At 42.6% G+C, this 18,340-nt stretch overlaps 2 protein-coding genes across 2 annotated transcripts; both read right to left on the bottom strand.

The window, feature by feature from the left end:
- Nucleotides 1–1,403: 1,403 nt before the first annotated feature.
- LOC118376073 (CCN family member 1-like) lies at nt 1,404–7,335 on the bottom strand. Its single transcript, XM_035762740.2, has 5 exons — nt 7,044–7,335; nt 5,815–6,028; nt 4,461–4,832; nt 4,006–4,181; nt 1,404–3,073 (listed from the first exon to the last, which is right to left on the bottom strand). Exons 1-5 carry the CDS (start codon nt 7,092–7,094, stop codon nt 2,768–2,770), a joined length of 1,119 nt encoding a protein of 372 aa, XP_035618633.1. The 5' UTR covers nt 7,095–7,335; the 3' UTR covers nt 1,404–2,767.
- A 4,169-nt stretch (nt 7,336–11,504) lies between these two features.
- Nucleotides 11,505–18,017, bottom strand: LOC118376071 (ATP-dependent RNA helicase DDX39A). The gene is made up of 9 exons (XM_052527752.1): nt 17,868–18,017; nt 16,605–16,813; nt 15,742–15,869; nt 15,038–15,314; nt 14,581–14,699; nt 13,561–13,692; nt 13,134–13,243; nt 12,193–12,485; nt 11,505–11,749 (listed from the first exon to the last, which is right to left on the bottom strand). Exons 2-9 carry the CDS (start codon nt 16,810–16,812, stop codon nt 11,733–11,735), a joined length of 1,284 nt encoding a protein of 427 aa, XP_052383712.1. The 5' UTR covers nt 16,813; nt 17,868–18,017; the 3' UTR covers nt 11,505–11,732.
- Between the last annotated feature and the right edge of the window lie 323 nt (nt 18,018–18,340).

Raw genomic sequence — 18,340 nt, 5'->3', positions numbered from 1 at the left:
AGATACACTAGCGCGAGCGGGAAAAACCCATAAACAGCAGCCAGGATTAAATGGATAAAAATATTATGAACATAACGGACGAATCATTGATTTGAATGGGGACAGCCGTCATAGTCATAATTCCGTGCATTTAATCCTATCCGATATGGGAAATCCAGAAGGATAATTTTTGATAAACTGGGAGTTGATGACAGGTAAGGTTGCCAATTTCGCCCAAACCTAATATACTGTTAAAAAATCACCACCTGAGGGCGAAGTTGTTCGAGACACATTTTTTTTTGTCCTGAATGAGCAGCCTACTGCACATTTCAGTTTTTCAGATTTGGATGTCCACATAACATGCTTTTTATTGTAAATGTCTGCATATGATTATGTGAGAATGTCAGTGTTGTCCTGTGATATCTCTGTGTTCAGTACACTATAAAGCAGATACTATTCAATACATTTAATAGGTCTAAACCACCTAAACCTCAATGTCTATGGTCCCCAATGGGTCTCTCCATACATTCTGCCCCATACTGACTGGTCTAGTGCGTGCACCCCCCAGCATCCACCCATGCCCTGTCTGTTTGTGTTGATGGAATCAATACTGGAGTTCTTGTTCAGTGATAAAAATAAGTGGCTTTTTAGCATTTTTTTTTCACCCAGGCTCAGCCTTAAAGGGGTAGACTTAAAGGAACAGTTTAGTATTTTGTTCATTAGTCCGCTGTTAGTGATAGCTCACCCAAATTACAAAATGGCATACAGGCTACTGGTTTCCTTATTGTTAGCAGTCTATGGACAAGGTATGACAGCAATCCATGCTTGGTTTTTGTTTACCTGGTGACTGTCTCCAAATCCTACATTTTTTTTGCATGTGTGGCACAAAGGTACAGATATTAGCATTGTTTTGTGCTTACTGACCAAATCATCCTAAAGTATCTCAAATTGATTTTGTAGCTCGGGGAAGTTACTATAGATGATTTGGACATGAAGCATGAAAAATGCTTATATCAGTACCATTGACTTGCATTGGATTTGTGCCAATAGTGGAAACAGTGACCATGCAAACCAAACCAAACCAGTGACTGTCTTACCTTGCCCACAGATTGCGAACAGGGTAAGGAAACCAATGTCATTTTGTAATTTGGGTGAACTATCCCTTTAACACATTCCCAAAAATGTCAGCAGCCAAGAAGGTGTGTTTTGCAAATGCTTTCAGTTGATCAACCTCTTGCTAATCAAATGACTGCCAAATGAAAGAATTTGAAACGATACAAGCCAAGTTCAAATAAAACATCACATGTAACTGAAACTCTGAAGCAGGCAGGTCAGCTTTGTATCATGTCAACAACTAGTGCCATATTAATTAATAGCTGGGCTACATATTCTCAGTTATGACAAACACACATTTGAAGTAGACGTATAATTGTATTACAGTTTTATTGTAAAACATTTCATTTGACAGTTTGAGTAACAAATCATAATTAAAGATGTATAAGCAATAGTTTTTCAGATTTCAGGAACAGCATACAATACATGAATGAATCCCAAACATATTCACAATATTGAAAATGATTTGCCAATGTTATTCATTATTGATTATTCTCTATTATTATGTATTCATTATGTTTACTGGTATTATTGATTACATTATCTCACTTCGCTTTAGCAACAGTGACTTTGTCATTCATGTTAATAAAACTCATCTGAATCTGGTAAGAGATTAGAGGTCATTTGAAGTGAATTGGTATTGGTCCAGTCATTTCTGAACACGTCTCATTTACAGACAGAGCTCCTTTTAGTACTGCAGTCAGACGAGACAGGCTATCATTACCATTCCCTGCATAGAGAACTACTTTGTGCACTATATAGGGAATAGTGTGCCATTTGAGACACATTTCTTTCATTACCACCTCTCACATAAACCTCTGTTTTTAGACGGCTCATCATCCCAACTACACTGAACGTCACTCTCTACTGCAGAGAGTTCCGTGTCAAGTTCTTTGGACAAGAATATGAATAAATAATGTTAATACTCGAGTACCCTACGCTGAGCTAAATGCTCCATCTTGTCAGTCTCTTCGTCAAGACGTTCCAGGCCATCCAGGCTTGACGTCACTTATCTTCAAGTCACTGTTCTCAGTGCATTGAGTTACGCCCCAGTATCCCGCCAGCCCTCATAGAGCTGGGTTGTAGTCTTAGTGCACACCCTAGCAAAATGTTTTGCAACGGATAACCAAAGTATTTATTATTGAACAACTTCAGCTTGTCCCTCCCTGTGTCAGACTCTTTTCTTCAATTCAGTGCCTAGTGAATATGACCCTGGTTAGTGTAGGCAAAGCATCATATCACTTTATACAGCACATAACCCTGTACAGTTCCTTCATGCGTTTCTATTCTACAACACAGTGCTGCGTTGTCATCCGTTTCTCTCAGTCGTTGCTGTGAAGGCCCTAGCAACTCATTATGTCACACCGTAACTAAACAAACACGCCAGGTGGGACTGTAGGCCAGAGTTCAGAGCTGAGGAACATTCAGGAGTGAATGGATCACCTGTCAATCAAAACCACTCCAGTCAAACATACAGTAAGTACTTTACTATTTGGGGGTTTGCTACTATAGTGCCAGGCTTTCACTGAGAGCCCATTGTGAAGCTCAGTTCTGTTATTTGAGGCCTGCAGAGAAAAACACCCTCAAGGCCCATGGTATTTATTTTTTTAAATGTCACCCTTCCCTTGTCAATGTTCTCAGTCAAGTTTGAGGATTCTGTTAAAACACTTTCAAGCTAGTCGATGAACTTATGTGTGTCTCCATACATCCAGTGCTGTGGTGGCAAGGCCACTTCGTTGAGATGGCCGCATTCCTTGCTACACTTGCACGACTGGATGAACATGGAGTCTCTCTGGAAACGCTCGCCATCCGGGCACACAAAAGTCACAGGAACGGTGCGCGTGCGACGCGGCAAACAGCAGCGGCCATCCGTACACACGCCGCAGTAATTGGGCCGGTAGAGGCGGACACTCTGACACTCGCCATACGACAGACGCATGGGTTCTGAGGCTTTTGGAGTCGGGGAGCACTTCTTGCCCTTCTGTAAAGGGAATAGAAGGAGGAGGGGGATGAGAGGATGAGAGAGAAAGAGGGAGATGGTCAGAAAGGGCAGAGGAAAGTAAAAGTTTCATGCTGTACTGTTGGGGCACCTGTATTGTTTCACTAAAATTTTTGCAGACATCTTTAAAACATCTTTGAATTAAATGTCCGGAAGGCTAATGCAACCAAATCATGAACTTATCACTTATCACTAACAAAGTGTCAGTACTGAAAACGAAACTGAAGTTTATTCAATTATATTAAAGTTATGAAATTAACTGAACACAGTGACAAAACAAAGTTTTAAATCAAATTCACTGAAACTCATTAATCTCACACTCAGCCAGACAGAGGCCTTATTAGTCTCAGTGGTAAATCAGCTATTATCTCCCAGCCCACAGTGGTGCATACCAAATGGCACCCTATTCCCTACATTGTACACTACTTTTGTCCAGAGCCTTATGGGCACTGTCAGGAGCCCTATGCGTTCTGGTCAAAAGTAGTGCACTAAATAGGGAATAGGGTGTGGCATTTGGGTCACAAGCACTGATCCAGAGAAACAGATGAGGATTAATATAGACACACCATCTCCCTGGCTGAGTGCACAGGGCCCAGGCGCCTCGCTATGGACAGTTGCTTGGCAGGAATGCCGTGGGTGGGGTGGAGGGGACTATATTTAAAAGGGCGCCACCGCCACTGAGTAAATCAACGCTAGTCTGTTCCCACCGGGACGTGCTTCGCAGAGGAAACAGTCTAGGGGGTTGTGGGTTTGTTATCAAAGTGATATCAGATCAGTAAATGATAACAGATATTGTTACTGCCTGGGATGATGATGATGATAATAATGATGGATGAAAATATGTGCAGTCACACTGATGGGCACACAGACACACACTACAGTTGCCCACTGCATTATCTAAATATGGAATTTACCTTGGGCGGGAAGGCTACGTCACCGCAGGGCCGGATGGTGCACAGGCGAGTCTCTCTATCCAGCTTACACTGGGCATTGTCGTTGGTGATGCGCGAGGACACTCCCATCCCACAGCTTCGTGAGCAATGGGACCAGTCCGTTGTCTGGACAACACACTTCAACGAATTCTTCCATACTGGGAAGGGTGGGAGGAAGAGGAGCATGGGAGACAAAGGGAAGGAAGGAAGGGGGTTACAGGGAGAATATACCTCAGAGGGAAGAAACCAGGATACATGACTGACTGATGTACAGACAAACATGAGTAACTATCGACCAATAGTCCTCAACTATTATACCAAAAATGCTAATAGTGCTAGCGATGACCTCTCAGTGTACATGATGAGCTACAGCCAAGTATCTATCATTATCCATAACAATGCATTTGGTCAATGTCAAGAGTGCAACAGCTCCTCACCAGGCAGGTGCTTGTAGCCTTGTTCATTTTCCCAGCCCTTGCCTCTCTCCACCAGCTCATTGCCCAGTGTGTTATCCGGCTGGTACTGGTCTGGATGAGGTTTGGGTTGTGTTGGTTGGCGATGTTGCTTGGTGGGGGGAAGGCGCCAGGTACCCTTGTGGCAGTCCACAGTGAAGCAGCACTGCCCTGGCACCCTGACCAGCTGGGGGTAGGGGCAGGAGGGGATGGCGGGGGGCAGACGGTTGGAACAGAGCAGGGAACAGCCCACGACGCCGTCGATGCAGGTACACTGGTGTTTACAGCCGGCGCGGAAATTCTCACCGTTTTGGTAGATCCTCCCGTTATACTCACACGTACGACCCTCCTTTCTTGCTGTTAATTGAGGGAAATGAGGAGAATGCATTGAATTCCATTGAGTTCAGCACAGTACAGTACAGTACAGTACAGTACAACTCAATTCAACTTCATAATTCCTTTAGGGGCAATTTAGATGGATACTAAGACCACTTTGAGGTAGTAACACATTTATGATTTATATACACATAAAAACATCAGCAGGACCAAGGAACTGCTTACTGTCTACAGTGTGTAATATGCTATCATGTAACGAGGGGATATTTTGGGAACCATCCATCCATGTCTCTGGAGAGTCTAAATATGAGGATGTGTTTTAAAGTCAAAGTACAAGAACTTCCACTGACAATCCCAGGTATGACCGGGAGTAATCTGTCATATACTCCAGATACACCAGCTGAAACCACCTTTACTCAAGCCTCCCCTTAACAACTAGCAAACATACAATAAATGACACCAACATGGCACACAGATTGTAACTCATAGAGAACACTTAGATCTAGAGGGAGGTCAGAGAAAGGAAGTCTTGTGAGTAAGAATCCAGAAGAGTCTCATTGTCTGCATGTCATGGACACGGTGGAAGCCTCCAATCTTAGTCTATGAAGGATTGGAATCTTGGTTTGATGTAGATAGAACTAGTTCCATTTTGGTCTGTGAGATTGAGCTCCATAAGGAATCTACTTAACATCCAAATGTCCTCCCCTACTGGGATACAACGTGTTAAGTCCTGGGGCTGTGGTGACGTTCAACACATGGTTGAGGTCCTACGGTAATGTTTCTCATACATGCACCCTAAGATGCTATCACATAAAAACTCAGCATCAACTAACTACTACACATCACACTTGACAAGATATACACTATTTACACCTCATCATAGTTCCAACACTGAACACCTACAACCTTCATTACACACTTTGAATCCCAACACTTCTACAATACACACTTCCACAATACACACTTCCAAACGCCCCACTTCCTCCCCCTATCGCAACCTTACCCCTGCAGATGCCCTGGGCCAGGGTCACGTCATTGCCGTAGTTGCACTCCAGTCCTTTGTGGTGGTCGCAGGGCATCGTGGGGCTGCAGTCCTGGTTCAGCTGGGAGGCACACACCTTGCAGCACCCGCAGCCGTCGGCCACCGCACTCACCCCGGGGAGGCACGAGAGGGGCATGGCTTGACACTCACATACCGCCGGGCAGCTGGCACCCACCTGGAGGTGTGGGGAGGAGAGAGGAAGAAGATAGCGGATAGGTTTAGGTTCCTAGGCATAAAGAAAGAAGCATAGGAAAGGAAGTCATTTTTGTCATGTAATTTGTTGCCGTGGTCTGCCTTCATGGGTAAAACACTACTAGTGATATAGATGCTCTAGGAGTCTATTGGGATCATTTTATAGTCATTGTGAGATGTCAAATGATTAGTGTCCCCTTTGGAGTAGTTTTGAACACCGTTTACAATGAATGTACGTACTTGAACTTCAATTTGAAGTAGTCAATTTAATTTGCTCATATAATTTCTACCCCTTCATCCCCGTGGATGTCTTGTCTGTCTGTCTAGGCAGCTGTTTAAGTGTTGTACCCAATCCCCTGCCAACTCGTGAATCGAGTAACAGTACATTAGTCTTCCATGCCAACTTCTTCCAGTAAAAAAATAAAAATCAACTGTATGTAAAGAGTCCCACCCTCAGACAGTGAGTCAAAGTTATTTGACAAGCACACACATGCCTATAAAAAAGACAATTCAAGGTAGGACTGGTAGGCTGCAAAAAAAGTCAGTCACATTTTACATTACTGTGCCCTTATAACTGATTATTCCTGTAATCACAGTGTAACCAGTATTGTAATTACTCATTAGAAAACTGGGTTAGGGTTAAGGATTACTACTGTAAGTACATTGTAACTAATTGTAACAATGAGTATTTACAAAAAGTGTTACACTGTAATTACACGAGCAGTTACAGTGGCACTCTTGTAAAAGTGTTACCAAATAGTCTGTAGGCGACAGCAGTTTGAAAATATATATCTTCAGTTAACAGAAAAAAACACGGTAAACAAAGTTCTCACTTGTTTCTCTAAAATACAATGACTTGTGTATGACAGTCAAATCACCGCCAACTGCTCATTACAAAACAGTCTAAGCAATCCACTCATCCATTGCTATTTTGTTGCATGATTTGCATATGATCAAAATCATACTAGTTTGACAGCTGCCAAGGTGATAGGACTTACCTGACTGGTGACTGCCATTGTCAAGAAAACAAAGACGATACGTTTTGCCATAATTATTGAAAATCCCAAAGAAACAGTAGACAGTTGTCAAAAAACAAGCTCTGACCCCGTTATTAGTCTGCTTGAAGACAGTTCTGAACTTTTAAATCCTCTTTCAAGAATAGACTACAGTCGTACAGTTGCGTTGGATGAAAAGAAGTCGTTGAAGTGTAGAGAACAGTTATTTTCATCCCCTCCCCGAGATCGTTACAGCACTCTAAAAAAAAATCATTCAACAGAGAGCGTATCCTGATCTACTTTATACCAACTCGTGAGCTACGCAGAAACTCCGCCCCGTGCGTCGCCATATGTCCAGCCAATTATCATTCGGGCAGCGGGCCAGACATTCCAAATGGGTGGAGTTAAGTAGAGAGCCACAAATTGATTGGGGGGCGTGCTTGTGGATGAATACGGTCATTCATAAAAATCCGTAGAAGTAGTCCGTGTTTATTTTATTGGCTGGACTAAAATGTAACCGGTGCTTTTAAGTCACATTTAGGCTTACTGACATTCCACCTTTGTAGCCACCGCTCTGCTAACACCAAGATAACTATACCCGGCTTGCTGGTGAGCACTGCAGACACTCCCAGTACAGTACAGTAATACTTATAGCAACAGCACCTCAGGAAAGGCGAAGCATTCCGGTGGTTTTGATATTAGTGTAACAGTACAAAAAATGCAGTCAAGGTGAAATGCAAAACATTCAAGTTATATTAAGGTATTACATGATTTCAGGGAAGTGAGACCTTGTCTACCTACTTGTGGCTTAATAAAACCTTGTCCATTTTGTGGACTGCACAGATGTTTCATTACTTCTACTTCCACTAAAGAAGGGGTACTGTCTGGGTCTTGATTGTTTAAAACGACCCCCATGTCTACCTAGCTTTCCGTCTTGAATTGAGGTGGTCTGTTCTGACACAGCCATGAGGATAGACCTTGGTGTGTATTGTTGTAAAGTTTAACGGTTAACCCTGTTTATTACTAAAAGCCCATGTGAGCCCATTGTGCATCTTCTCCCAGACTCCCACTCAATACTACATTCCCATTTCTCCCATTAAGTTCTCTTTCTTTGTGGTTAGCTACTCCCTTGTGATCTTTCCATTCCTGACACACCTCAAACACACAACCCTTATTTGATGAAAGAATGCATGAAATATGATAGGGAGAATATGCAGGTGAGAACAATATGAACGGTTGACAGTCATATTGGTCTCCTATAGACTGCCTATAGCATCATTGCTGTTGATAGCAAAGCTGTTTTGCAACAGTTACTACTCAATAGAGCGTTGTAGTCCACAGAGCTCATATGTAAATAGAGTTGCCTCTTTGAACTGGCAGGTGTTTCATTGTTTCTCTTTGAGGGGCAGTGGTTCCATATTTGAGTTGTGATCCACTGAAAGCCTTTTGAATGAACCTGGTTCCTCTAGAGGTTTCTTCCTAAGTTCATTCCTTCTAGAGAGTTTTTCCTAGCCACTGTGCTTTTTCTCTTTGGGGTTTAGAGCGGGGTATCTGTAAAGCACTTTGTGACAACTGCATATGTTTGAATTTGATTGATTGCATTAGCAGCGATCCGGAAGGAACTAGCCACAATTTACTAGCTAGTCCTCACCCACCACTCAGGAAACACTGCTGTAGGGCTTAAAAGCTGTAGGGCTTAAAAGCTGTCTGCATCCCAAGCTATTCCCTATATAGTGCACTGCTTTTGACCAGAGCCCTGTAGGCCCAGATAAAAAGTAGTGCACTATAAGAGGAATAGGGTACCATTTGGGATGCACCAGTGGTAATGTGACCATTGGAGACGGAAGTCATGGCCCATCTATTTTAATCCAGGGGTACAGGATTTGAGAGACCCATTTAACCGGCGACCACAGGTTTTTGCCACATCACTGAGCTGGACGAGACAGACTGGGACATATTTTTTTTTTTAAACATGCTTTTTCAAAGACTAAGGCACCAGCCCATTTGAGAACAAGTCAAGTTGGAGGTTATTCATGGTTTGACAATTGTTGAGGTCTGTCAGAAGCCATATGATAAATAGGCCACAGGAGGACAAGACTGTCTGTCCCAAATGGCACCCTATTCCCTATGTATCCCCATTTGGGATGCATATTATGACACAATGGAAGAGAGAAATAGCTGATATTGTGTTTCTAAAGCTAGTCACACAGGTTGAACACAATACAGATAGACAGTACATTAGAGATTGAGGAGCACAATACTATGTGTGTATCCAAAATTGGTCCCTATTCCCTATGTAGTTCAGTAGTTTTGACCAGAGCTCTATGGATTTTGGTCAAAAGTAGTCCACTATGTAGGGAATAGAGTGCACTTATGACACAACGGAAGAGAGAAACAGCTGATATTGTGTTTCTAAGGCCAGTCACACGGTGAACACAAAGCATGGAACTTGATACAGATAAGACAGTGCAGGAGAGAATGAGTGAGTGGCTGAGAGCAGAATGGAGAGAACAAGGAAGACCAATGGAAGCGATGGACAAAGAACTGGGCTGAGAAGAAAAGAGTGTGAGAAGGCTTGCCTGAGAGGGAGAAGAAAGGAGGCGTACAGGGATAGAGGGGGAGAAGTGGAGAAAGGGAGGACAGGTGTTCTGTGGTAACATAGCTTGTTTTTTCAAGGGGAGGAGGTAGCATACACCACATATCCTGCTCCGCCCCTATATGTGGTGCTACTGACAGCCTGGAGTAAAGTACAGTACTTCACAAAGAAAACAAGCTATGGGGTGAAGATTTCCTTAGGTAGAGACCTAGAATCAGTTTCAACTCCCCAAATCCTAACCGTAGCCATTATGGGGAAAGTTCAAAACTGACCCAAGATCAGCGTCTAGAGGCAACTTCACCCAACACGCAAAAACACAGCACTTATGGCCTGGTCTTACCCAGCATATATTATAACCTTTACATTTAAGATAACTTAAAATACACATTTGCCTACATATTAGGATTTAAACGTAGAGGGCTAAATATGTTACAATTTAATTCCACTAATTATCTAAATAACATTCTGAAATAGGTAGACTGAGGAGAGGAAATGTAGTAGCCGTATTCTGAAATAGAAAATAAAACAAGTTTGTGCATGAATGTGAAGAAAAGTGAGAGGGAATAGAGAAAGGGCAGAGGAGAAAAAGGGAAACAGAAATAAAGAGGAATAGAGTTGCTCCTATTTATATATTGAACAAAAATATAAACGCAACGTGCAACAATTTCAAAGATTTTACAGAATTACAGTTCAGGAAATCAGCCAATTTAAATAAATTCATTAGGCCCTAATCTATAGATTTCACATGACTGGGAATACAGATATGCATCTGTTGGTCACAGATACCTTAAAAAAAGAAGGGCGTGGACAAGAAAACTAGTCAGTATCTGGTGTGACCACCATTTGCCTCACATCTCCTTCTGAGAGTTGATCAGGCAGTTGATAGTGGAATGTTGTCCCACTCCTCTTCAATGAATGTGTAAAGTTGCTGTATATTGGCAGGAACAAGAACCCGCTGTTGTACACGTCGATCCAGAGCATCCCAAACATGCTCAACCGGTGACAAGTCTTGAGCGTTTGCCCGTTACGAAGCCGAGCTTCTTACAATTTGTACAGAAATTCTTCAGTCGTGCAAACCCCCAGTTTCAGCTGTCCGGGTGGCTGGTCTCAGACGATCCTGCAGGTGAAGAAGCCGGATGTGGAGGTCTGGCATGGTTACACGTGTTCTGCGGTTGTTAAGCCGGTTGGACCTACTGCAAAATTCTCTAAAATGACATTGGTAGCTTACTGTGGGGAAATTAAATTAGCTGGCAACAACTCTGGTGGATATTTCCTGCATCCGGCATGCCAATGGCACACTCCCTACAACTTATCTGCAGCATTGTGTGACAAAACAGCACACCTTTAGTCCCGCAGCACAAGGTGCACATGTGTAATAATGCTGTGTTTAATCATCTTATTGATATGCCACACCTGTCAGGTAGATGGATAATCTTGGCAAAGGAGGGTGTAAACCAATTTGTGCACAAAATGAGAAATAGGCTTTGTGGTGCACGTATGGAATATTTCTGGGAGCTTGTTTCAGCTCATGAAACCAACACTTTACATGTTTACAATATTTTTGTTGTAGTGTATATTTGTAAAAAAAAATGTGTTTAAATGTATGAACATAGCGCCACTTACTGACAATTGAATCTGATATTCTATAGTGTTAATCTAGGTTTGTCTTCAGACTCATTTTATTCAACAATGATATACTGCAATGTGAAAATCCAACTCCTCTCTAATTAGTAAGTATGGTTAAATTCTGCTGACTTTCCCAGAGAGGGAATAAGCAAGAAATCACCCAACTGGGAGGTCTTAATTTTGGGAAATTGACAGAATTTTACAACCCCATTAGTAAGGAAAAAAGAAGCCATACAGTGAGATAACATTGTATAAAAAGTTTTAATTTCAATTATTTTATTAACCTAATAATAGAAAACCATTAACAGGGAAAAGAACATTAAAACTGTAGCCTCGGGAGGATAAAATCAAATAAAAAGTGATGCTTACTTAAAAAATAAAAATAAAACATTTTTTATTCTCCCTCTCCAAAAAAAGACAGGGACAGAGGGGCACGCATGCACACGTCTTCACTGGTCAGAGGGTGATTTTCATCTGGACTGTTCAACTGAAACAAGAAGAGGGAGAGGTTAGTTTATAGCATCAAGCAGTGTACCCACATAAAATGACTGGCAGATGCTGGGAACCAAAAAAATAACCTCAAAATAAAATAGATCCCACCAGCATAACTACACAGAACACATACTTGGAATGACTAGGTAATAATCAAATGCTCTAAAGTGTCAACAACAATTGAAGGAACAATTGCAAGCAGCACTGGCATTGCAAACAGTAATAATGAAGGAAATTCCAAAACCGAGGGGAATAAATGAGAATCTGAAATGGCATCCTATTCAGTGCACTACTTCTGACCAGAGCCTATGTGGCTCTGATCAAAAGTAGTGCCCTACATAGGGAATAGGGTGACAGTAAAGACAAAACATGAAAAAGTACTGCAGTAGCACATGAAATCCAAAGGAGTGCTAGACTAGTTGGTTGAATATAGCTTACTGTAGGTGGAGATGTCAATCTCTTCTGGGAGCTCTGCCACGTTGACCTCGAAGCGGTCCTGCACATCGTTCAGGGTCTTGGCGTCGGTCTCGTCAGACACAAAGGTCACGGCCAGACCTTTCGTTCCGAACCTGCCAGCACGGGCCACTCTGTGCAGGTAGGTGTCGGAGTCCTCAGGCATGTCGTAGTTGAAGACTATGTTGACACGCTCAATGTCCATCCCTCGACCAAACAGGTTGGTGGCTACCAGGATCCGCCTCTGGAAGTCCTTGAACTGCTGGTACCGGGAAAGCCTAGGAATCCACAGATGTAAAATAAGTAGAACAAGCATTATACTTCCTGCTTCACTCCTGTGGGTACACTGAAACTGTGACCCACAAACATGTAATCTGAGAGAAGGTTACTGTTCAGGCCCTCTGGATAACAGCTTCTGCTACATGACCATTATACAAAATGTGCATGTAAATGAGATCCTCAATTAGATTGCTCAACTCCTCTCCACCTCCTTTTGAAAAAAAAGTAAAGTAACTGAGGAGAGGAGAAAATGTGCTTGTATGAAATTAGACTCAATTCACATCATGAAAATGCCATTTACAGGGGTGGAAACACAAATTAACATGTGCAAAGTAGTAAAAATACATTTAGCTAGACATTTTGTGCTACTTATCGTTTTAAATATGTGCAAGCTTCTCATCAGAGTAAGCAGCTGATTCAAAAGGAGAGGGGTAGATGTCAAAACTCTTCAGGGAAGGACACTTGTGCTTTCTCGGAAGGAGGAGACGAGGACACCGTTTACCTACTAACGAATTGACACTCCTCAACCACTTATCGGTTTACGGATAAGAGAGGGCGGAGTCTGCGAGGACAGTCTTGTCCAAATGAGAATTTCCCAATGAGAGCCAAGACCCAATCCCAGTTTTTCCCTCTCCATCAGAACCCACCTCTCCTCCTGGGCCATGCCCCTATGGATAGCGATTGCAGGGAAGTTCTGCTCCACCAGCAGCTGAGACAGAGCCACACAGCGCTGCACAGACTTCACAAAGATCACCACCTTCAGACAGGGGAGAAAATGGCAGTGAGACACCAAAGACAAACATGGGGCACAAACCCATGCTGCATCCGATGTGGCACCCTGGCTTTACCCTGGTCAAACAGATGTACACTCCAAAGACAAAAAACATAGGGCATAAAACTCACAGGCAGAAACTTTGTCAGTGCATAGACAGAGTTCACTTGAATAAGTACAATTGCATTTAAAACACGACTTTTAAATCCATGGACAAAATACATTCAACCCACTAAGATTTAAAATAATAATAATAATTATGTTTTAGCATAAAAATCTGAAAACATTTATTTTGTCTGTACCTGGTTGAACTCAAGCACATCGAGCAGGTCGAAGAGCTTTCGGTTCTTCTCGCTATCCTTCAGCTTGCAGTAGTACTGCTGCAGACCGTGCAGCGTCAGCTTGGTCTCATCGTCCACAAACACCTCCATGGGCTACAGGAGGACGGAGATATTCATTAAGCACCAAACAGAACACAGGGAGGGACTACCTGGACTTTCATTACAAAACATTTAGTTAGATTCACTAGGACACACTAGCATGGGGAAAGTGTCACTATTTGGTCCAGTTCTATAAACCTAGCTACATTAAGTGAAGACCTGAGTAAACCACACTCTGTGTTGGTGAATGAAGAACTAGAAATGTGATTGTTAACATCAATTATTAGTACTAGAGCTGGATGGAACTTATAGCTTTAATGCAAGGACTGTTCCTCCCGAAAATGTCCAGAAGCAGGGGTAGAGCCCCAGATCCTGGTTAAGAGTCACTCTGCCCCACCGATATGGCCACTTGTGAGACAGACAGTCACGAGCAGGCAAACTTAAAGGGTCTTGAACTTTTTACATCACTATTAAACCATATGCAAAAATCCCTTAACTATCATAAAAAAAGGGACAATCAGCAGTTTCTATATCAGTTTTTGGACATTTAAATTAAAATAATATAACAAATGTCTCATGAGCTTAGTTCAACTTTTGTACCCCATCAGAACCCAAAATATAAGCTTGTTTCACTCCAATATTGGTAAACAAAGTAAACGCAAAAAATATAGCCTCAAAACATGGTCAAAATGATCATTCTGATGTCATTGATGGTCAGTCCTTGCAGCCATAGCTCTACAAATTTGAGTGGTTAAATTCCTCCAGACGAATCCCTCAGCTTTTTACCGAAACGGGGCAAGGAAGATGCTTCATGTTTCTACTGCCGAATGCCTCTTTAAAAGTGCAATTTAGGGAGATTAACCAATCTCTGTGTGTGTGTGTAAAACTGCTACTTTAAGTTTCAGAACATGTACATAACTTGTGGAACCCCTTCCAACTTACATCCTGCATGAACTTGCGGCAGACAGGGCGAATCTCTTTGCTTAGGGTGGCACTGAACATCATGCACTGCTTCTCGTGGGGTGTGAGCCTGAAGATGTCCTGAACATCACGCCTCATGTCTGAGGGAGAGAAGATAGGAAAATAATGTCACAAAAAAAAAAAAAAAAAAAAAAAAAGTCAGCCCGCTCAGTCTGAAATCAGAGTACTACATAAAATAACATTTAAATACACTTTCCTACTATATGGCAAAATCCTTACTTAAGTCACACCATCTATCACAATCTGTTCTAAGATCCACTACTACTTATTATGAAAGTGTATTACAAGTGCATTCTAAGTGGTATGCTAGTAGGTACATTGAACACGTTTTCAATTGACTGTTCATCTTTAAAGTTTCAACTTACTCCCATCACGCACATTCTCACACATCTGGCATCATCCCCCCTGTCCTACTCACCCAGCTGCTCCAGCATCTTGTCACACTCATCCAGGACAAAGTGCTTCACGTTCTTCAGGTTCAGGGTCTTGTTGCGGATGAGGGCCAGGATGCGGCCGGGCGTACCCACCACGATGTGGGGGCAGTTCTTCTTCAGCACGTCCTCGTCCTTCTTGATGGACAGGCCCCCGAAGAACACGGCTGCCTTGACAGTGGGCATGTACTTGGAGAAGCGTTCATACTCTTTGCTGATCTGGAAGGCCAGCTCTCGTGTGTGGCACATCACCAGCACAGACACCTGGTAGACAGAGAGGTAGGAAGGGGAGGATGTTTAATACAGAGCTCTCTGAACATCAGAAAAACAAAAAAACACAAGATTATCAAATAGGATAGAAAAGCAGTGTCAAACAGTGAGATTAAAAACAGAACAAATTCAGACTGCAATGGGGTGGCACATTACGGTTTGACCGAGGTAGGCTGGCATCATAAATAAGCATTTGCTAACTGACTTGCCTAGTTAAATATATAAAAAGTTGCCGACAAGAAATTATCACTTTATGCAAGTTTACCCAGATACATATTAAGCCTATTCCTAAACTTAAAAGCAGTCAATGGATTCTCCAGTAAAAGCTATTTTTAGTCCAGGAGGACTAGGCTTCAATGTGACCGCAATTCAATGGCTGCGTCCACAGTGTAAAGATGAATTTCACTATTCAAACACTCACCTGCCCGTCCACAGGTTCAATCTGCTGCAGGGTGGCCAGTACAAACACAGCCGTCTTGCCCATACCAGACTTGGCCTGGCACAGGATGTCCATGCCCAGGATGGCCTGTGGGATGCACTCGTGTTGGACTGAAAGACAGAAACACAAGTATTTTTTATTTTACTAGGCAAGTCAGTTAAGAACATATTCTTCTTTACAATTATGGCCAACGAAAAGGCGGTGACACAAAACTACATTGAGAGACCTAAGACAACATAGCAAGGCAGCAACACAGCATGGTAGCAACATGGTAGTAGCACAAAACATGGTACAAACATTGGGCACAGACAACAGCACAAACAGAAAGGTAGAGACAACAATACTTCACACAAAGCAGCTACAACTGTCAGTAAGTTTCCCTGATTGAGTCTTTGAATGAAGAGATTGAGATAAAACTGTCTAGTTTGAGTGTTTGCTGCTGAAGAGACCTAGGGATGTGTGACCTTTGGGGACATTTAACAGAATGTGACTGGCAGAACAGGTGTTGTATGTGGAGGATGAGGGCTGCAGTAGATCTCAGATAGGGTGGAGTGAGGCCTAAGAGGGTTTTATAAATAAGCATCAACCAGTGGGTCTTGCTACAGGTATACAGAGATGATCAGTTTAAGTATGATGTGATCTTTGAAGGGGAATACATGTATAACTCAGTGAATTACTTTCAATCAGGGCCCAAATATAGAGCACTACTTTTGAACAAAGTCCTATAGGTCCTGCTCAAAAGTAGTACACTATGTCAGGAATAGGGTCCTATTTGAGTCAGACAGAATGGACAAAGTAAAAGACAGTCCTTGGTTGAAGGTGGGCAGTGCCTTCAAGTGACTCACCTTCAGAGGGATGTTCAAAGCCACAGTCGACAATGGCGCGGAGCAGCTCTGGTTTGAGCAGGAAGTCTCGGAAACCGGAGCTGTGGATGGAGACATAAGAGCCCTTTACCTCCTTCTTGCCCGCAGGTGTGGTGGTCTCCGGGGCAACCTGAGGCTCCTCATCCTCTTCATAGTCCAACAGCTCGTTGTCAACGTCATTCTCTGCCATTCTAGAGAAGGGGTACTTGCGTTAGTTGAAGCTAGGAAAGACTGGAGACTAGTTTGGGGGGGTGGGGGGGCTGTATGAACAGTAAATTCAGAAGGTTAATTGTAATGTCAATTCAATACTTTATGTAAAATTATTCACCTTCTAACCTTAGATACAAGAATCGTAATAATTTAATGTAACTTCACTTCCTGAATTGAATCCTAGTGAAACATCAACGTCTAGCGCAGTTTCCCGTACTCGGTCCTGGGGACTCCAAGGGGTGCACGCCCCCCCCTAGCATTACACATCTGACTCAAATAACCAAAGCTTGGAGAGTTCATTATTCGAATCAGCTGTGTAGTGCTACCGCAAGAACCAAAACGTGCAACCCTTGGGGACCCTAGGACCGAGTTTGGGAAACGCTGGTCTGACGTGTATTCCTACACAGCATTAGCTAGCTAACGGCTAGGCTAGCTGCTAATAATGCTAGTAGCAGGCCGCATTCACACCACCAAAGTTTACATTTGACACAATCATTACAATTGACCTAATAACAAGGATTGGACCAGCGACCACCCAGTAACTCCGTTTATAGTAGTTAACCAGTTTCCATATTCAATTAAGTTGAACAGGGAGTCAAGCCTCAAACAATGGCAGCCGCCTCCACTCATTCAAACTTTGACTGAAAAGTGCTATAAAAAGAACAATAATAGGTTCCAAATGCAGGGTGAGATTCTGAAACAACGTTGACTCAAAATAATAACAAGCAAGACATTTCTAGGGCCTAACTTCACCTAAAATGTAATTCTCGGAACCGACCTGCGACACACTGCTAGCAGAAGTTAACTGCTAACGGACATGACCGTGCTAGTACGAACATTAGCTTGACCGCAATGCTAAATGTGTTAGTTAGCCAGATCGCACAAGGTTTTAGCAAAGATTAACAATAAATATATTCGAACATTGCTATTTATGAGCGTTATGGAAAGAGAAATAGATGTCTCCATTTTACAATACATGTGATATTAAAATTTACTCAATACTGCACATTTCTTATGCAATTCAAATACACTTACTTGTCGGTGGTAATTCAAAACGGCTTCGACTATCACTGCTAGCTAGGTTCACAGGGGCAGTCCTCAAGTACTTTCGTCCGGAAGCACTGTGCTCGGGTATTCGTGGACACTATTGGTCAATTTTAAAGGCAATCTCCCCAAACCGGTCTGAAAACGAACCATGATTGGCCTATTCAAATGTCGATCTTGAAAACAACAGCAAATAAGGTAGGATTTCACCAGCTATTTGTGGGCATAATTTCTTGTTTGACAACACTGTTATTTTTATTTATTTTACCAGGCAAGTCAATTAAGAACAAATTCTAATTTTCAATGACGGCCTAGGAACAGTGGGTTAACTGCCTGTTCAGGAGCAGAACGACAGATTAGTACCTTGTCAGGTCGGGGGTTTGAACTTGCAACCGTCCGGTTCTTAGTCCAACTCTCTAACCACTAGGCTACTAGGCTACCCTGTTATGAAACAAGTACACTGT

This window comes from Oncorhynchus keta, chromosome 10 (assembly GCF_023373465.1).
Source record: "Oncorhynchus keta strain PuntledgeMale-10-30-2019 chromosome 10, Oket_V2, whole genome shotgun sequence".
Lineage (NCBI taxonomy): Eukaryota > Metazoa > Chordata > Actinopteri > Salmoniformes > Salmonidae > Oncorhynchus > Oncorhynchus keta.
This window is presented reverse-complemented; position numbering and strand designations above follow the sequence as displayed.